This window comes from Eriocheir sinensis, chromosome 55 (assembly GCF_024679095.1).
Source record: "Eriocheir sinensis breed Jianghai 21 chromosome 55, ASM2467909v1, whole genome shotgun sequence".
Classification (NCBI taxonomy): Eukaryota; Metazoa; Arthropoda; class Malacostraca; order Decapoda; family Varunidae; genus Eriocheir; species Eriocheir sinensis.
This window is the reverse complement of record NC_066563.1, coordinates 10,710,160-10,731,675: the sequence shown is the minus strand read 5'-3', so window position 1 is coordinate 10,731,675 and position 21,516 is coordinate 10,710,160. Positions and strand designations below refer to the sequence as shown.

The window sequence follows — 21,516 nt, the reverse complement described above, 5'->3', positions numbered from 1 at the left end:
ATTACATTATCTTTTTTTACGTTCTTTTCATACCATCGATCCATTTCGTGGTCTTCTGTTTCAGTGTGTATCTTACGGTTTTCTTGATGTTTTTTTGGTGTTCCATCTTATATTATCCTTTTTGTCCGGTTCTAATTCCATATTATTCCTTTCTTGTGTTCACTGTTATTATCCCTTCTTTTGTTGATTCCCCTTGGTGGATTGTCTACGACGCCTATAACGAGCCCCACCTGCCCGGTTGGTTGGTGTGTGTGTGTGTGTGTGTGTTGGTTTGAATTCGGAGTTTTCCTTCTCCTAGGAGGACTGCCTACCACGGCTAACGACCCCCTCCTGCCCGGGTTTGTGGTCAGAGTTGTCCTTCTCCTAGGCGAACTGCTCACGCTAACGACCTCCACCTGCCCGGGTTTGTAATATCGGAGTTTACTCTCCTAGGTAAACTGCTCACGCTAACGACCTCCACCTGACCGGGTTTGTAATCAGAGTTGTCCTTCTCCTAGGTGAACTGCTCACGCTAACGAGCTCCACCTGCCCGGGTTTGTAATCGGAGTTTGCTCTCCTAGATGAACTGCTCACGCTAACGACCTCCACCTGACCGGGTTTGTAATCGGAGTTTGCTCTCCTAGGTGAACTGCTCACGCTAACGACCTCCACCTGACCGGGTTTGTAATCGGAGTTTGCTCTCCTAGGTGAACTGCTCACGCTAACGACCTCCACCTGCCCGGGTTTGTTGTTCGGAGTTGTCCCTCTCCGAGGCGAATTGCCTACCACGGCTAACGAGCCTCACCTGCCCGTGTTTGTTGTTCGGAGTTGTCCCTCTCCTAGGTGAATTGCCTACCACGGCTAACGACCTCCACCTGCCCGTGTTTGTTGTTCGGAGTTGTCCCTCTCCTAGGTGAATTGCCTACCATGGCTAACGACCTCCACCTGACCGTGTTATTTGTTCGGAGTTGTCCCTCTCCTAGGTGAATTGCCTACCACGGCTAACGAGCTCCACCTGCCCGGGTTTGTAATCGGAGTTTGCTCTCCTAGGTGAACTGCTCACGCTAACGACCTTCACCTGCCCGGGTTTGTAATCGGAGTTTGCTCTCCTAGGTGAACTGCTCACGCTAACGACCTTCACCTGCCCGGGTTTGTAATCGGAGTTTGCTCTCCTAGGTGAACTGCTCACGCTAACGACCTTCACCTGCCCGGGTTTATAATCGGAGTTTGCTCTCCTAGGTGAACTGCTCACGCTAACGACCTCCACCTGACCGGGTTTATAATTGGAGTTTGCTCTCCTAGGTGAACTGCTCACGCTAACGACCTCCACCTGACCGGGTTTATAATCGGAGTTTGCTCTCCTAGGTGAACTGCTCACGCTAACGACCTCCACCTGACCGGGTTTATAATCGGAGTTTGCTCTCCTAGGTGAACTGCTCACGCTAACGACCTCCACCTGACCGGGTTTGTAATCGGAGTTTGCTCTCCTAGGTGAACTGCTCACGCTAACGACCTCCACCTGCCCGAGTTTGTTGTTCGTAGTTTGCTCTCCTAGGCGAATTGCCTACCACGGCTAACGAGCCTCACCTGCCCGGGTTTATTGTTCGGAGTTTGCTCTCCTAGATGGACTGTCTACCACGGCTAACGAGCCCCATCTACCCGTGCAGATCTCCGGTACCTCCGCGGACGCCCCGAGAAACACCAAGGTGCCCTTCGGGGAGCCCTCCAGCACTGCCACGCTCGCCAGGGAGACCTTGGGCTCCCTGGCGCTCCTTACCCCCGCCGAGGCAAGGAGGGCAGTGCAAGAACTCGCTTCTTAAAACTACTATTGATTACGAAATTTATCTTATAAGCTGTGAAGGCGCTGCTCACCGCGTTTATCGTTTCTGGGATGGAAAGTCGAAGGGCCTCGGGAACGCGCACAGAGCATCCAAAAACTTCCCCCGTTTCCTTCTTTCTTTCTTGCTTCCCATATTTCTTTTTTATCATGTACCTGATCTTTAGTCATTTGTTTTATTATTCATTTATTTATTATTTCGCTCTTATTGAGGAGAGAGAGAGAGAGAGAGAGAGAGAGAGAGAGAGAGAGAGAGAGAGAGAGAGAGAGATAGAGAGAGAGAGGGGAGGGTAATTTTTTTTGGAGTACAGCCCAAGGATGAGTAATGTCCCTCATCCTTGGTATAGCCCACCCCAATGCTTTCTACATCACCCTCAAAATGCCTACAAGTCATATTTTTCAAAAAATTTCCCTCACTTGCGCATCCTCGTCCCCCTCATAACTTATGCTCTCTAACCCCACCCCCACCCCACCCCCGCGCAAAATATCGGCCAAAATTACGGGGCTGACCCATTTATCGACAAGAACACACAAAGTAATGCCAAACAGCTGCATGCCAACTTGGATTCACAGCAAGTTGATACCATTGATCCACTCATGATTTTGAACCATTGAACCTTTTAAATGGAATGATTACATACTTCGGACTCATTTGCAATTTTGCAATTTTATTTTGGTTTTCATACTCCAAAATATTTTACAAAGGTTTCAGGCTCTAAATTTGCAAAACTTTGCAAATGGTAAGAAAAGAATTAGAACTGCACACGTCCTTCTATGGCTGAAAATTAGATTGGCTCAATCATTTAATTCTTTAGAGCCGATTAAATTTAATAGAATAGGATTTGAACGCCAGAAGGGCTCATCCCCAGGGAAGGGAGTTCTCAAATTATTTTAATTGTTCTTCCAAGATTCTGACCCCTGTCATTTGCAGTGGTCTATCTAGGTATCTATCAAACTATCAAGGGGGGAGCACCTGAGGGGGCATAACTGAATATGGCAGGGCACTACACAAGCGGAGCTCGGTAGCATTCCAAGGCCATGTAGGTTAGAAAATTAATCTATTTACTTTTCATTAATTTTTAATTATTTTACCGTACTGAGTAAAACTTCTTAAACCCCTATACGGCAGGGATGTATTGTAAAATCAGTTCACCCCGTACAGCAATGTTCTGACAAATTTCCTAAAATTTGCTCAGTTTCCATTATCAATTTCATGGCTCTTCCTAAGCCAAGAGCATTCATTTTATGGCCATTTCCATGATCCATCCTTCCTCTTTAGTCTGCCACAAACTCAATCTCTACAGTATGTCGTGGTTCTGTAGTGACATGAAGAAGTACAGTAATTTTCACCTTGTTGCAGGCCTGTGCATACTGAGTGGGTGGCGCAGTGTGGCGAGCGGCCCTCCCCCTCCTTACTGAGCACCCAGGACCTGCTGCAAAGCCCATTCATTCCTTTCATATTCTGAAATCGATGACACTGAAGGGTGGTAGGACACATTCTCAGGGGCTTCAGCATCCCTTCCACCATTACCGTAATAAGGTTGATCTAAAGGATGGCCACCAATGCGAGGTTGCACTATAACTGAACTCAACCTTCCTGTGAGTCAAGGGTTTGGAGTCACTGGCCGTGGAATCTCGGGTGTGGATTCAGACGAGGAAGAACCCAAAATGGTCCTCCTGTCATTGTTACAGTCACAGGAATACTGAATGTGGTGCGTTTGAGTTGTGTGGCAGCCAAGGAGTCACGCTGACCCAAAAAATCCCCACACAAACTTCAAATGTACAGCGGAAAAAGGCAAAACAGAAAATCCTATCATCCACCCTCTATAAGGCAACTGGAAAACCTGTCACCTGTCCTTTAGGGGTTTACCTGCTGGATAGGTCAACTTCTTTGTTACTCCTGCTTGTCCTTGAACACTGGCTCAGTATCTGTACTACCACTTGTAGAATTTGTGGAGCCATCTTTCTGGCGATACACGGCACTATACTTAAAAATCAGCAACACCTTAAAATTTAAAGCTCTCATGAGTCTCCTGGTTCTCGTCACCTCTGCTTGGCACCTGATTTTTAATCTAAATTGTAGCTTGGATATCTGTGTTCAGATTATTGGACTTTTACTATATTTTGTTAATCACACTGTATATTTTATTTATTTTCTCTACATCAACGGACAAAGAATGGTAGTTTTAAGTTTCATTCACTAAGTTCAAATCTAAAGTAAAAGTAAAAATGGTACAAATAAAGACATCTGCTAGACTAATTGATCAAAATTAATGATCTCCTCAGTAAATATCTTACTTGGCTAAGTTCAATAATGACATCATTAACCACTGAATAATGCTACTTGAGTGTAATGCCTTATGTTAATGACTGCAGAGCCCTTTACATACTAGTAGATGGAGCATTTTTTACTGCAATACATTAGTCAACATTATATGGCTGGAACTGCAGTGAGCAGATAGTCAAATCACTTTTACCAAAATCACTCCTTTGAAAAAAGTCATGACTGTTTTGACTGGTTACTATGAATACAAATCATAGTATTATTAATCATTACTGACAATGATTAATTTTGTGGTAATTATACAGTTCAATCCATAACCTATGCCAGATCTATTAAAAATATTGACTTTTAAATAACAAGTAACAAGCATGGGCATCTGCACATCTTTCCCTTATTAATCATCCCACGCTTCATCATCATCAGCCGCAGGGCCGCCTAACTGGGTCATGCTTTCACTCGTACCTTCTGCTCCTTCATTCTGAAAAAGAAAGATGCATATATTATCTCATCGTATCAACATTAAATGGGAAGAGGAGAGAAGGTAAGTAGACAAACTCCTAACAAGTTGAGAACAAAACCATAAAATTTTTATTATGGATATTCTTTAATCAATTGGTCAGATTAGGTTATGTAAAGTTTTCCAAACAATATTTATTTATAACAGGAGATATCTATAGTTTTTAATTAACTCTTTAACGAACATGCAACTCAGGCTGGACTCACGTGTTTTCTGATGTCTGTTGAGGCAAACTGGCCACTGCCCATGTACGAGGCTCCCAGACTGCTCCCTTGTGCTGAAGTGGATAACCAGTCTGGCACCTCTTGATCTGCCTGTAAGTGGTAAAATTCACAGTTGATACAAAAAATATTGTGGCTGACAGCTGTAGTAAATTCTTTAATATGTAGTTTGTTAGTAATGTGCAAATTTCAAGAGCTGGAAAATAAACTTACATCTTTCAATATTCTGACCAAATCCTTGGCCAAACCATAGTCTTGGTCAGGGTCGAAAAAGCTCACAGCTTGTCCACGATTGCCAACGCGTCCTGTTCGTCCAATGCGGTGGACATACTCATCTGCAGTCTTGGGAAGGTCGTAGTTGATGACATATCCAACACCTCGAATATCTGTATAAAAGCAATACTTGTTAAATTAGGCTGAATATGACTAACAATATAAAACCCATTTTTGTATGAAATAAAGTCAAAGTCTAGTTTGTGATAAAACACCATTCAAGCAATGGCTATTCACATCACTAGCAAATATAAATAAATATCTGTAAAACATATTTGAATTATTATACTGGGTATTACATTCATTTAAACTTGAAATATAATGCAGACTACACTTACCTAAGCCACGGGCAGCCACTGAAGTAGCCACAAGAACCCTGAATTTGTCAGACCGGAAGGCAGATAAGGCCTCCTCACGCTGCTCCTGGTGACGGCCTCCATGCATAGTGACTGACAAGAAGCCATTGGTGCTGAGGTACGACCCAACAAAGTCAGCTTGGCGCTTCATCTCCACAAACACCAGCACCTTCTCTTGGCCTGGAGAGAATGCAGGTTCAACTTTGATATTCAAGTCAATGAATATGGCTGAGGTGTGTTATAATCAAACCCAAAGTTTCAACTACATCTCTGACTTCCATTCACTGATAAAGATTTCCACTGGTTAACCACAACCTGCCTTGTGACTTGCAGAGCTTTCTGATTAGCCTGACCATTCCAGGTCCTCCTTTAGTCTCTGCCCACATATTGTTTATGCTAATTTTAGACCAGTGTAATTAAAGGCTTCTTCAGAATTTCCACTAAATGCTTTTATGTTGATGTCAGTCCTTATCCAAGTGTGTGTGTGTGTGTGTGTGTGTGTGTGTGTGTGTGTGTGTGTGTGTGTGTGTGTGTGTGTGTGTGTGTATCTACCTAGTTGTGACATACGGGAAGAGAGCTATGCTCGCGCTGTCCTGTCACCATATCCACTCTTATCCAACTTTTCCTTAAAATCATGAATGTTTCTTGCACAAACCACCTCCTCCTCCAGTCTATTCCATGGCTCAATGCTTCTGTTTGGGAAACTAAACTTTTTCACAGCTCTCCTACACTTGGTCACCCTCAACTTCTTTCCATGTCCTCTTGTTTCTCTCTCGTTCCACACAAACACAGGTCCTCTGTCCAAATGCTCCACTCCGCTACCCACCCTGTACACCACTATCAGACCCCCAATAACATTGGCATATTTAGGTCTTGATTTTTTTCTGTAAAGCAAATATCTACAATCAACAAAAAAGATGCTGTGACATCACTAACTCCCTACCTTCAAAACTCCTTATGTACTCTGCCAGCTTGTCCCTCTTCTCAAACTTGGCCACCTGAACAATTATCTGACACACATCTTTATTTGCTGCGCCAACTTGTCCAGCAACAAGGAAAAGGTAGTTGTCCATGAATCGCAGGGCACACCGCTGAACCTGAATTATGGAATTGTGAATAATTGATTAATTCACTTGCATGATTCATGTACACTATACAAAATTCAGAGGTTAGGACACGTACAAACAGACATAACAACATACTGACCTCCTCGGGGAAGGTTGCACTGAACATCATTGTCTGGCGCTCTCCTTTGGGCGTCATCTCAGGATTAGCCACCAACTTCTCCATGTCATCGATGAAGCCGAGGTCCAGCATGCGATCAGCTTCATCAAACACCAAGAACTTCAGGGACTTCAAGCTGATTTTCCCAATCCCCAGGAAGAACAAAAACTTGCCTGGGGTTGCAATTACAATATGACATCCTTGTTCCTGCATAAGAAGAATATTACCTTCATTATCAACCACTTCTCCTTCACCAGAGTAAAGCAGATTACCAAGTCAGGGAAAAAATAATCACTCTCGAATGGGGCCACACATTTGCCTACCACTCCACATCCACCTTCTTTACCTCTTGCCCCTCATCACCACCACACACACATAAAATTAAGTAAAAAATATAGAGGGTTAATTTTACAGAATGAACATAATGACAGCTATTTGAGAGTGTGAGAGACGTGTTACAGCATGGTTTCAGGCAGCATTTTCCTGGCCTGGCTCTACTCTGGCAACACAGCTATGATCTGTTTCTGCAGACAAAACATTTCACTGACAAATACCTTCATGCGCCTCAGCTGGTGGTTTGTCTGAACTCCTCCGTAGATACAAATGTTTTTGGCCATAGTGTTCAGAGAAAACTTCCGGGACTCATGAAAGATCTGGATTGCAAGCTCTCGTGTGGGGACAAGAACAAGTCCAACAGGCTGAGCAACATCTTCATAGGCATGGCTCTCAACCTCGTTTTCCAGGATGTAGTGAAGCATCGGAAGCAAGAATGCAGCCTAGAATCAAATTAAATTAATATATATTCACTATCAGTGTAATGATGAACTTAAAAAAAATTATAACAATCTAGGGCAGATATAAGACCTGAGCTAGTGTAATGGGGAAACTTTAACATATCTGAAAATTAATCTGGCATGGACAAGGGGAAATAAAGTTTACAGAGATGGGGACTGAACCTGTGACTCGCCAGACCAGCCAAACATGTCATCTTTCTACCCACTTGACTGAAGAGGCATCACACAGTCAAGTGGATTATTGGGTTTCTCCACATCAAACAAGTCACTAAGCAAAAATAAATATGCTGAAGAATATGAGGAGAAATAAGCAGTAAATATCTACACAGGAATACCGTGCTAGATCTTCGTGACAAAAAGGCAGAGCTCGCGTTGGATTGAGATTTAAATGTTCGGGTGATTGCAATTTTATCTATACTGCCACGATCCTCCATTTTTAAAACTGTAACACAATTCTGCCATTGTTAGAACTTATCAATCTGTCATACAAACAGTACACTAGTACAAGAATATGTGAGCATTAATGAAACCTTGGTTCTGGATAGTTTGACCATTGTTTTCCCATCTTCTGCTGAGGTGCACCATTTTTTTATCATTATTAATACTGGTATTATCATCATTTTCCTTTGGCACCATTTCTTTAAGTCCCTGCCTTAAAAGCTTTCAAATGATATGCTTTGAGGGGTCATATGAGCCGTAAGTAAGGAAATGTGTGTGAACACAAACACAAATGTACAAGAATGGATGCAACTACAAGAATATTCTTTGCTTGCTCCAGTTTTGCTAACAGAGCAGTCATAAGTAGATTAGGTGAAGGGTATTCCTAATCACATATAAGTGGTTATAAATTTCTACCAAGGAAGATCCAGTCTAGTCAAACAAAGGCCAGTCTCCTAACTCACTGTCTTGCCTGAGCCAGTCTGTGCACAAGCCATGAGGTCCCTGCTGCTCATGAAGATTGGTATGGCATACTTCTGGATGGGTGTTGGTTTTGAGTACTTGGCTTGTTTCACATTCTCAAGCAACACCTTCCGCAGCCCCATGTCCTCAAAGGCTTCTGCTGCCGGGGGTATTGGCTCATCTCCAGTCACCTTGATGGGTATCTTGCTGTATGCATCAAAATTCACTCCCTTTTCCACACCCAACTCAAACAATTCATTCTCCTCAACATCCTTAGGGCAGAACATTGGTGGAGGACGTTCTGGTTCCTCCATGTCACCACCTTTGCTGCCAGAGCTGGCACCAAAACCATCTGTTGGATAAATATTGAGTCAATTAAATCCCCTTTCCATTTGAAGTTCAAATTTGATCAAGCTTAAGTTACTTCCCTTGCTACAACATCCATAGAATGCCAACCAGCCAACCAACACTAGGAATAAATCCAACACACATCACAAAGCAAGACACACCTCCAGCACTTCCCTTGTCCCTCCTGGAATCAGAGCCTCCGCTGGGGCAGTTGCGTGAAATGTGGCCCTCTTCACCACACTGAAAAATTGATCAAAATAAGACATGTTTATAAGTATTACAGGTAGCAGCATACTGATGGCTTGATGCATGGTATCCCTTAACAGAGTAGTTACAGACTTGGTATCATCAACTCTCTTCCTCTTACTGGCAATCTTCTACTGCATAAATTCTGTCACAATGTTGCCTCTTATAATTTAGCAGATTTTCATGCCAACTGATTTTCTGAACTTGCTAAATGCATGCATGCACACCTTTTGCGGCCCTACTGCACATGACATTCTACTCTTGCTCATTCTTATACTATCCAAATCCCTTACATGAGTTAATCTTCTTTTTTTATCCCTTTCACTTCTTTCCTCTTGCCTACAACTTGAACTCTTAAAAGAGGGGAGTATAAAGATGCCTCTCCATCTGAAACTGGCCTTTCTTCTGTCCATTCATTTCTATTTCTTTACAGGAGTGACACTTAGCGGGCTTTTTTTCCCCAGAGCAGCTTTTGCTACCATACATATATATATAAATAAGAGGGACCACCAAGCCTAGGTTTCATCTTACACTTACCTTGAAGCAGTTACCCCCTCGACCTCCTCCGCCACCACCACCACCACCACCACCGCCAAAGAAGTCTCCTCCAGAATCAGCATTCTTTGGGCAGCTGCGTGACATGTGGCCCTCTTCACCGCACTGAGAGAGGAAAGATATGTTTTACATTTACTTTTGCAAGCACTTATCTGATGCCATCGGGAGAATCCAAGAAAGATGAAAAACTGAATGACCCTGGCGCAGACTACTCCACGACTCACAGCTGGGCGTTCTGGCAACTACCCCATGGGAGCACCACAGTACGTGAGGAACTGGCCGACTGGTATGCAACAGTTTACATAGCTTGAGAATTAATGGGACGAAGAATGAAAAACAAAGATAGTGAACAGCAAAAAGATTTTTCTATAGTCATATCAAAGAGTAAAAAAATGGTGGAGTAGAGAAACAAAAAATTAATTTAAAGAATATGTAATGGCCTGCTATGTACAACAATTGTCATGGTATTTTTTCCCCATGTAAATAGAGTTAACATCGGATGTTTGCGCCACAATATAATGTACATGGCTTTCTCATGACGAGAGAAAAAAAAGAGAGAGAGAGAGAGAGAGAGAGAGAGAGAGAGAGAGAGAGAGAGAGAGAGAGAGAGAGAGAGAGAGAGAGAGAGAGAGAGAGACAGAGAGAGAGAGAGAGAGAGAGAGAGAGACAGAGACAGAGAGAGAGAGAGAGAGAGAGAGAGAGAGAGAGAGAGAGAGACAGAGAGAGAGAGATTTTAGAGATGAAGAAGAGACCAAAATCAGACCACACAGTGGTCCAGACTAGGTGTCTGTCCTAAAACTCTCTACTCTAGTTGATATTAGGTTGAAAAACGTTGCATTTCTACTCTAGTTGATATTGTTGAAGGAAGTGACGGTCGAAATATTTTTTGAGGGAGTTCCGGTAGTTACACTGGACCACTGATGGAAGTTTAAGCCATTCTAAAAAAAAAAAAAAAAAAAATGTTATTATTTGGCAGATGCTAATCCTGCGTGTGATAACAGTGCCCAAGTACGACATGACATATACCAAAAGAAATTTCTACATGAAGAAATATTCTTGCAAAAGGAATAACAACATTCAATGCCTTAAGTCAACAATCAATATTGGAAGAGACAGGACACCAGTCAACATCACAAGCTTGTAAATACAGCTCGGTATATTTACATGGTCACCTGGAACAGCCTAGCCTAGGTCTCATCTTACTCACCTTGTAGCAGTTACCCCCTTGACCTCTACCGCCGCCGCCGCCCCCTCCACCACCACCACCACCAAAACTGCTTCCACCAAAGAAGTCATCTCCAGAGTCAGCTTTCTTAGGGCAGCTGCGTGACATGTGACCCTCTTCACCGCACTGTGGGAGGAAGGGTACATGTTATAGGTTTAGTTCTGCAAGCACTTCAATGCCATCAGCAGAACCATAAACTGACCCTATCACTTTGCAGTTCCTATTGATTGAAGTAATCAGGAGGACAGGTTTCTGAATCCCAGCAATGACAAATTCAGATAGTCCTCTAGGTATAATGGGGTTTGGTTTCGGTGGGCAAGTCACAAGTTGTATTATTTGAAACATTAAAAAATAAAGTATTTGAATGTCCTGCCGCAGATAGAGCAGCGTTCCCATTCTTGAACATCTTATACCAGTTAACAAAATACAAGACATGCTCATGAGGCTCAAAGAATAAACCTTTCAAACCAGCAATTCATAACACCAAAATATCAGAAAAGACTGGAATACTGCCCATATATGATACTCTCCAACACTAATTTGAATGAATAAAATTTACTGACCATAACATATTATAAAAAATAAAAAAAGTAAGCTCTGTAGACACAACAAAAGAAAATATGCATACATTGTAGCAGCTGCCTCCTCCACCTCCACTCCCTCCCCTGCCTCGTCCTCGCCCCCGGCCCCGGCCACGGCCTCGTCCTGCGTTGTCCGAGCCAAAGCCATCGCCACCTTGGGTGCCGGCGCTGTCCCAGAATGAGCCACCGCTGTCACCCGGAACGTCATCAAAGGATGACACAGGCCCATTACCAAACTGAGGGGAAAAAATTTAATTCATGAGGAGCTAATAACCATGATTGATTTCAAAACTTAAAACTTAGTGTATGTATATGCTACTAATAGTCTTCTCAAATCCCTAACAATTCAATATCTACTAATCAAGCTGTCTCATGTTATTTTTGTTTTAAACTAGAGTCCATTCCAAATAAGGCTTGCAACAGGCAATACCCACTCTGTTTTCTACATCAAGTGGGCAAAGTCTATATGTAATGTATATTTGAATGAATTATAGTTCGCAGGCCATTCTGAATTCTCACAGCACTGATAAGTAGTAGGGAAGACAATGCTGATGTCAATTGCCATAAAAAATTTCATAATGATTTTTTGTAAACTAGAACATTTTTTACTATCCTTTAAGCTGAGGCAGTGACTGGTAAAGTAGCAGCAGCTCAGTAATCTGTACTCACCCCGAAGGATGGCTCTTCTGCTTTACTGCTGCTGTCCCCAAAGAAGGGGTCAGCTTGGGTGTCAAACCCAGCATTTGCATCAGATCGAAAAGATGTTGAGTTTTTCAAGAACTCAGGAATCTGCGATTCCAAAGCTTTGGGCGCTGAAACAATGAAGATAATATATATATTCTAAAAGGTACAGTAATCAATAATAATCCATAGGTCATTTTTTTTAGCTCAATAGCTGGAATGTGTTTCCGATTTTGGGAAGGAGTGATGTTATATCCAAATATCCATTAAATCTGAGGGATCTGATCTTTTGGTATACAACGAACTTTGTTCGTAACGAGCTGAAAGTTCACTTTCTGACCATTTACGTATTTAACAAAGCTCATTCATCATATTAAATGAAAGTTTAGATACTTACGTAGGGAGGGAGGGACCCCCTTCTCCCATGCTGCCCCGGGCCCCCTGAGCATGCCCTCAAATAGCTGGATATATTGTTGAACTAAAAGCAACACTGCTTACCTTGGCCAACGGGTTCATCATCCCAGTCCTCGTCCATTGTAGGGTAGAAGAACGCGGGGGTTGGTACTGCTCTGTCAATGAAAACCAAGGAGGGAGTGAGCTCTTTGAAAACCATGAGTGAGCTTTGAAGGCTGAGGGTGAGCTTATGAAAGCTGAAGGTGAGCTTCTGAAGGCCAAGGGTGAGCTTCTGAAGCCCAAGGGTGAGCTATGAAGGCCAAGGGGGAGCTTCTGAAGGCCAAGGGGGAGCTTCTGAAGGCCAAGGGGGAGCTTCTTAAGGCTGAGGGTAAGCTATGAAGGCCAAGAGTGAGCTCATACTTTACCTCGCATCATAGATTTACAAAGGCCAAAAAGAAGATTAGTCAGGTCCTCATGTCTGGCATTTTAGGTTCATGATACAGAAGTAGGGTCACACTACCACCAAGGTCATAAAACTACACATGGAAATGCTTAAAACTCCTACGAAAGCCTTGTCAAATATATGCTTGGGCACTGGAATGTTTACGAATATGGACCAATGACCAATACTAAGTTCGCAGCCTCAAATTAATGACTATGACTTGACTCCTTCAAAAATCGAGTCAACCGTCATTTCATTGCGTCAGGAATATACTGATTATCGAGGTGCTTTCATCTGCTCCCCAGGCCCCAAGTGGCTGTCGAGCAGATAAAATAACCACAGCAGGCAACCTCGTAATGAGCCAATCGGCTTTCTGTTGCCTGCATTTCCATGTTTCCATGTTTCAAGAAGAGTGTATCAAGACACCTCTCCACCCGAAATTGACCTCTCTTTTGGCCACTCTTTACTTTTGTCTATAATAGGAGCGGTGAGCAGCGGGCTTTTTTTTTTTCCCCCCAATGCACGCTTTTTGTTGCCCTTGAGCCACCTCCTTTGCAATAAATAAATGAATAAATAGATAAATAAATAAATAAAAATGGCAGGGGGTGCATTTAAACAGTTGGGGTTTGATTGGTGGGGGAGGAAAGGGAAGCATCCATATCTTAAGACCCACACCGCCTTAACTAAGCAAATCCCTTCAAGTTAATGTCTACCTGACGATGGAAAGATTTGTTTGGTTGGGGTTTGACTGACTGGGGAGGAAATGGAGGCGTGGGGAGGAAAGGGAGGGAAGAGATGCATCCATATCATGATGCCCCCCCACCACCTTAACTAAGAAAACAATCTCAAATTAATGTCTACCCAAATAATATTTGATAATGGAAAGATTTGTTTAGTATGGGTTTGATTGACTGGGGAGGAAATGGAGGCGTGGGGAGGATAGGGAAGCGTCCATACCTTAAGACCCACACTTCAAATTAATGTCTACCAATTTTTAGTACCAAATAAAACCTGACGATAGGAAGATTTGCTTAGTATTGGTCTGATTGACTGGGGAGGAAATGGAGGCGTGGGAAGGAAAGGGAGGGAAGGGAAGCGTCCATAACTTAATGACCCACACCGCCTTAACTAAGCACACCACCTCAAATTAATGTCTACCAAGTGATTCTTGAAAATAGAAAGATTTTATTAGTATAGATTTGATTGACTGGGGAGGAAATGGAGGCGTGGGGAGGAAAGGGACTATTGGGAAGCTTCCATAACTAATTGCCCCCCCCACCACTTTCTCTAAACACCCGCCTCAAATTAATATCTACCAAATAATACCTGGTGGTGGAAGGATTAATACAGTCTGGGTTTAATTAATAGTGGCACAAAGTGAGGCGTGGGGAGGAAAGGGAGGGAAGGGAAGCGTCCATATCTTAAAGCCCCCCACCGCCTTATCTAACCACCCCCCTCAAATTAATGTCTACCAAATAATATCTGGTGGTGGAAGGATTAATACAGTCTGGGTTTAATTAATAGTGGCACAAAGTGAGGCGTGGGGAGGATAGGGAGGGAAGGGAGGCGTGGGGAGGATAGGGAGGGAAGGGAAGCGTCCCCCCTCTAATTAATGTCTACCAAATAATACCTGGTGGTGGAAGGATTAATACAGTCTGGGTTTAATTAATAGTGGCACAAAGTGAGGCATGGGGAGGATAGGGAGGGAAGGGAAGCGTCCATATGTTAATACCTCCCACCGCCTTATCTAACCACCCCCCTCAAATTAATGTCTACCAATTAATACCTGGTGGTGGAAGGATTAATACAGTCTGGGTTTAATTAATAGTGGCACAAGAGGAGGCGCCATACCTTGAGTCGAGGCGGGACACACGAGACGCGGCGAACCACAATGGCGGCGCGGGGAAGAAGGAAGGTGCCGGGGCCTCTCACGTGTCATTCTAACCTTTTATTCTCCACTTTACCAACTTTTTGGAGGATAATTGGCACTTTTAAATTATTCCTTTGATAAGCTCCCCCCGGCGAAGCACTACGGCGAGCAATGTTCCCAGATTGTCGTACTCAGCCTCGAATGTTTGCCGATTTCCGACCCAAAAACTACCTCCTCGACCCCAATAACTGCCTTCATATATAGTTATTGTTAAAATTATTAATTATTGGTGTTATTTTAGCAATGGCTATGGCTCAGAAACCGGGTAAATACGAGGCTCTGAGTACGATAATCTGGCAACGGTGCAATGGCGTCAGTGAGGAGTGGACTTCACGTGTAATTCTAGCCTTTTATTCTTCCCTTTAGCGACTTTTTGAAGATAATTGGCTGTTTTTAAATCATTCCTTTGATAAGCTCGGCCCGGCAAAGCACTATGGCGTCGGGGAGAAGGAGGATGGTTTGACCTCACGTGTAATTCTAATATTTCATTCTCCACTATACCGACTATTTAAAATCCATAATTGACAATCTTTAAAATAATCCTTTGATAGACTCGCATTTTAGCCTAAATCTCAGGAACACAACAGAAAGAATAGCTACATATTTGACATCACATACAAAAAACATGATTTAATATTGAAAAATCCAGAGCTTAGATTGGTATTGTGTTTCATTATTTTATATGCATGCAATATTATGGTACATTTGTTCCGTTAATTTAAAAAAGTCGACATCAAAGAAACTGTGGCGTCCTTTTTATCAGCACCAACTTGCTCAAATGTGTATCGGGGCAAAAAGAGATAAATTAATACCTCCATAATCTAGAACTAAGTGAATTCTTAATTATAATATCTCCCCCTTGCTATGGAAAATAAATTCATATCATCGAAGTTCTTATATTATAACGTAATTATGTGCAACTGACATTAATAGCCTACCTTGATTGATTTACCGTATTGTATGAAATGTAAACACCCCCCTCAGATTAATATCAACCAAATAATACCTGTATGAAATGTAAACACCTCTACAGCCTCTACAGCAGGGCAGGGTATACATCTAGCGCTGTGACTGTGACCCAAGGCGACCTATGTAAGTGACTATGGGAATGGTCAAACTAACCTAACCTTCGTGTCCTTGGAGAAGAGAGAAGGAAAAGGGGAAGGCAATGAGAGAGCGAGGACAAAAGAACAGAGGAAAGAGACAGAAAGGAAGAACACACGACAAGTAACTGAAACCAAGATAAGAAGAAAACAACAAACGAGCTAAGGACAAAAGTTAAAATGAGATGAGATAAGAACACAAACAAATGAGATCACACAAACAACGTGAGAGGAGAACACAAACAATAAAGAAAACACAAACAGCAAATGAGATGAAAACAAACTAAAAATGCACAAACCAGGGGCGTCATTTGGGGGGGGGGGGGGGGCACCCCCCCCACTCACCACTCCCCCCCCCCCCAAGCCCCCCCCCCTAGCAACAAGCCTCAGCAGCAAAGTAACAGCAGCTGGATTATTATATATATATATATATATATATATATATATATATATATATATATATATATATTTTTTTTTTAATTATTATTATTTATTTTTATTTGTTGTTGTTTGTTTGTTTGTTGTTGTGTGTGTGTGTGTGTGTGTGTGTGTGTGTGTGACAGTCCAACATGAGCAGCAGTTAGGGAGCAGGAGCAGCAAAGACAGACGTGCTGTAGCCTGTTTGGGAGTGGGCCTCAGAAACTGGTGACGTCGCGACGGTGAGGCTTCTGAGCTTCTCTCTTCTTCTTCTTCTTTTTTTTGTACGCTTTCTATCTCCTCCTCCTCCTCCTCCTCCTCTCTTTCTCCTTCTTACAACTTTTTTTTCTTTTTCAGCATCTTTTAATTCTTCAAATAATAAACAATATTCTATATTTTTATTATACGTATTTTTTTTTTTTTTTTTTTTTAACACTGCCTTTGAACACTTTTGTTTTCTTTTTTTTTTTCATTTTGTTTTCCTTCCACCAGCCCCCCACACTGCTCTCCTCCCTCCCTTCTCTCCCTCCTAGCTCTCTCCGCCCATTACCATCACTACTACCTACACCTGCCTCTCCTCTCTGCTGCCTCCTCTCTGCTCTCATTCTTGCTTGGTGTTCTTCCATCTCCCCTCTACTGTCCCCTGGTTCCCCCCTTCCCTGTTCCCCCCTTTTCCTGGTGTCCCTACTCCTCCTTTTTACTTCTTGTTCAATAACAATTTGCTGCTTCCCCCTCCATGCCAGTGTACTCCCTGCCCTCTCTGTTTCCTGTTCTGTTTGCTGTTTGCTTTGCCACTCTTTCTGCTCATGCCATCCTTCTTTCCTGCTCCTTGTTTTTTCCTTTCCTCTTCTTCTCTCCTCCTCCTCCATCATCTCCTCTCCTCTCCAGGTGTTCTCTTCTCTCCTTCTTCTCTCACTCTCTCCCTTTCCCCCCTTTGTCTTTGTTTCCACTTTCTTTTCTTTTTTTTCTTTTTCTTTTTCCTCACTCACTTTTTTCTTTTTCTTATTTTTTCTTTTTTTCTTTCTTTTTTTCTTCTTCTCTGACCTCCTCTCCTCCCATATCTCCTCCTCCTCTCCTACTCCTCCTAGCTGTTCCCCACCCCCCTTCTACCTTCCCACCTTCCTGCTTTTCTAGCTGTGTAGTGCTGTGCCTCTGATCTCCCCTTCTCTGTGGCCCACCCCTTCCCATAGACACATCCTTTCTACACTCTTTTTTCTTACTATCATATTTTCTTACTTACTTATTGCCTCCATTTATTATCCCTCCTCTTCCTTCCTTCCTCCTTCCTTTCCTTCTTCTCTTCCTCTCCCTCTCCTTCTTCCTCTTCCCTCTTAATCCCTATCTATATACCTATTTATTTATATTTATCGACTGTTTAGTTACCCATCTCTGTTCTACCCATTGGTTACTGCCTCCATTACCATTCTTTTTTTACTAAATTTTTTTTCTAACTTCTTCCCTCCTCCCTCTCCTCCATTCTCTCTCTCCTCTTCTCTCATCCTCTTTCCTCTCCCTCATACCTTCTCGCATCAGCTCCCTAACCTCTCTCCCTCCTCTCTCTCCTACCTCCTATCCTCTCCACCCTTTTCTCCTTCCTCCTCAGTACATGAGGTACATGTTGAAAGACGTCTCCACAGCACATTGTCACCACTACATTCTTTTATTCCTACATCATTTTCTTTCTCTGTGTAGTGACTAACACTATATTTCCCTCATTTCATTTCTTGTCTATATATTTACTATCATGTCATCTTTATCTCTACTCACTACTGTCCTATTTTCTTTTTTCTTCATGTCGTTCTTTTTCAAGATCTCTGATAACTAGGTAACCTACTCACTCTATTCTTCCTCCTTTCTCTAATCTCTTCAATCTTTTTTTATATTTTTTTCTTTTCCTCCCTTTTCCTTCCCTTCTCTTCCTTTCCTTTCCTTTCCAACCTCCTTTTCTTCTTTTTTTTTTTCTTTCCCTTTTTTTTCTATATTATTACATTAATGTGTTTGATGATTTATGATGTTATTGATTCCTATTTTGCTTTTTCCTCCTTATCCTTTCTTTTTCCCTTCCCCCTCCTTTTCCCTTCCTCCCTTGCTCTACCTTCCTCCCTCCAGAACCTCCTTGCAGATATTAAAATAACCTTCTTGATTAAAATAACTCCTTCCATCCTCCTCCAATGTCCCATGGATCTCCTCTGTTCCATTCTTGTCCCATTTTTGTCTCATTTCTCTTCCTCTATTTCTATTCCTACTCCCTCCCTTTCTTTCTCCCTTCTCCTACCTCCATCTTCTCTTTCTTCCTGTTCCTATCACTTCTTTCCCTTTTTCTCACTGTATCTATCTCCTCTTACTTTACCCTTATTTCTCTTCTATCTTCTTTTCCTCTTTTCTTCTCTGTTTCCTCTCTCTGATCCTCCTCTTTTCCTCCTTCTCTCCTCTCCCTTCTTTTCCTCTTCTCTTCTTTTTTCTCTTCTTTTTCCTTTTTCCTCTTTTCTCTCTTTCTTAGGTGCTCTGTTTAGTTTCTCTTCCTCTTCTTATTAATTCTCTCTATTAATTTTCTAATTCTTCCTGCTGCCTCTCCTCCTTCCCTTCCCTTGCTTGCTGCCTCTCTGTCTTCTCTTCTCCACCTCTTCTTCTTTGCTTTCTGTTTTTTCTTTCTTTTCTTCTTCTTTTTCTTTTTCTCTTTCTCCCACCTTTCTTCTCTTTTTTTCCCTACCTGTTTTTTGTTTTTTTTTTCCCTGTCTTTTTTTTTGCCTCTTCTTATATATTACCTCTTTTTTCTTTTCTTTTTGTTTTCCCACTGATTTTTTTCCCTTTCTTTTTCTCCTGTTGCCTTGTAGTTTCCATCTAGGTTCTCCTTCCCTTCTCATTTGTCCATCCTCCTTCTCCCTCTCTTTCCCCTGTCCTTCCCAGTCCTGTTCCTCCTCCTTCCCTCTCCCTCCTCCCCCCTCTCTCATCTCCCTGGTGTCTGTGTGTGTGTGGTGTGTGTATGCTGTGTGTGGTGTGATGATTTGTGGTGTCTGTTGTGTGAGTGTGTGACATGTTGTACGAGTATTTGTGTGTGGTGGAGTGTGGTATGTGTGTTTGTGTGGTGTCTGTTGTGTGTGTGTGTTTGTGAGTGTGACCAGTGTGGTGAGTGTTGTGGTGAGAGACCAAGAGACCTGCTTGCTGTGTCCTCTTGCCTGTCTCTGTCCTAGAGAGTCTTAGCAGCCTGAGAGAGAGAGAGAGAGCAGAGAGAGAGAGAAAGCTGATGAAGCACAAACAACAAACAAACCAAGATAAGAACACAAATCACAAACAAATAAGATGAGAAACGGGGAGGATTAAGGAAATGTACCCTTCCCCCTTGATCATGATTTGGTTGAAGATGTATTTAGACACATTTCAGTTTTCTTTTTACTGTAACGGAGGCAACTCAAGGGCAAGAAAGGTTAAGTTATCAGTAAATGCTTAACACTATCCAGAGTACGTTTTACCATATACAAAATAATCCCGCGTAAATTAATTTCTATACACGCCCCTTTTCATAGTTATACAGCAAGGAGGAAACATTAACGGAGTGACAACAGAAATGGATGCAACACTTACCTTGTGATGTAGCCGGTCATATCGTCTGTTGCTCGTTCAAGAAGATGATCAGATGACGGGAAAGTACTGGTAGAAGAGGGGAAAGGAAGTACAGAGGAGTAGGAAGAAAATAATAAATGTAGAAGTGTTTCAAGAAAGGAAGGAAACAGAAAAAGGAACACAGGAGCTGATTGTGTCTTCTTTTGATCTGTATCGCTTCGTAGGTCCTCCGCTTCTTGATCTTCTCTTCTGCCTATTCAGTATTCACGCACCTTGGAGACGCGTGCTGAGTGTGTTCCAAGTGTGTTCCTCGCGTCAGGTCGGAGGTCACAGGGAAGCCTCACTCACACGCTTACTCTCTGACCACTGACGACCAACTGAGCCCCTGACGGTGACCCGACCCAGCGCCAGCATGACCCGTGCCTTGACCTGAGATGCCTGATGTCTCCTTGCATACAATAATAATAAGAGTAAGAATAAGAATAAGAATAAGAAAAAGAAGAAGAAGAAGAAGAAGAAGAAGAAGAAGAAGAAGAAGAAGCAGGAAATAGAGAAAAAGAACAACAAAAAAATAAGAAGAAAAGGAAGAGAAAAGAAGATTAATAAGAATAAGAGTAATTTTGATTTCACTCCCAGTCATGTAGATAAAAAATACATACAAGAAAGAAATAGAGATGTTCTAAATTATTATAAAGCAACAAGTATGGATATCTCTCGACACTCCATCACACTGCCAACATACATCCTTAAATAACAAATGAATCCTCGGCGACATTAAAAACCTATTGTAGTGTAGGAGGATTATGAGGAAGAAAAGAATGAAGACAGGAAGAAAGACACAGAAGAGAAAAGGATAGACATGTAGGGGTAGAGGAAAACAGAGGAGGAAATAGCCTATGATACGAAAAAGAATGAAGAAGAAAACAAACAGGAGGAAGAAAGACGAAAAAGAAAAGGAGGAAAAGAAGTAGAAGAAAACAAAAAGGAGGTGGGAAAAAAACGAGGAAGAGAGGAGGGAAGGAGGAAAGAAGAAAACAAAACAGGAGGAAAGTCGAGGAAGAAAAAAGGAAGACAAGAAGAAAGTAGACAGTTTATGCAGAGAGAGAGAGGAGGGGAGGGGAGGTCTCTCACTCTGTCGAGGAACTGATTGCTTTTGTGTGGTCACAGATAACAGTGGTGTCCTATTTCACTCCTCCACTGAGAGAGAGAGAGAGAGAGAGAGAGAGAGAGAGAGAGAGAGAGAGAGAGAGACTTTTCTTTGTGTGCGAGTTTTTAAATAATGAATCACGTTACACAATCAAATATATAACGGCATACTATAACAACAACAACAACAACAACAACAATAATAATAATAATAATAATAATAATAATAATAATAATAATAATAATAATAATAGTAATGAATTTCGCTGAGACATGCAAAAAACAGAATACAAATACTAGGCTAAATATACACAAACATTACTTTTAACTCATAGAAAGCGAATTAGATTAACTAAGACACATTCACTCGCTCATGGAAACAGGAAGACGTGGAAACAAACAAACAAAAAACAAAAAAAACAGGACAAGGGTTTGGGGGAAAAGGCGAAAAGGAGGCTAAAAAATGCGTTCCCATGAGTGATTTTTTTAGGCTCATCGTAAAG

The 21,516-nt window shown here is 42.2% G+C and overlaps 1 protein-coding gene across 3 annotated transcripts; it reads right to left on the bottom strand.

The window, feature by feature from the left end:
• Positions 1–3,947: 3,947 nt before the first annotated feature.
• LOC126984051 (probable ATP-dependent RNA helicase vasa-like) lies at positions 3,948–20,025 on the bottom strand. Of its 3 annotated transcripts, none has more exons than XM_050837426.1 (15): positions 19,889–20,025; positions 12,520–12,590; positions 12,010–12,152; positions 11,388–11,576; positions 10,742–10,885; positions 9,517–9,639; positions 8,895–8,973; positions 8,388–8,737; positions 7,246–7,467; positions 6,674–6,898; positions 6,411–6,564; positions 5,450–5,647; positions 5,052–5,224; positions 4,824–4,931; positions 3,948–4,578 (listed from the first exon to the last, which is right to left on the bottom strand). In XM_050837426.1, exons 1-15 carry the CDS (start codon positions 19,906–19,908, stop codon positions 4,495–4,497), a joined length of 2,283 nt encoding a protein of 760 aa, XP_050693383.1. In that variant the 5' UTR covers positions 19,909–20,025; the 3' UTR covers positions 3,948–4,494. The 3 variants fall into 3 exon arrangements, with proteins under 3 accessions (XP_050693383.1, XP_050693385.1, XP_050693386.1); XM_050837428.1 differs by lacking the exon at positions 19,889–20,025 and adding an exon at positions 14,708–14,796; XM_050837429.1 differs by lacking the exon at positions 10,742–10,885 and having other exon boundaries at positions 19,889–19,965.
• Between the last annotated feature and the right edge of the window lie 1,491 nt (positions 20,026–21,516).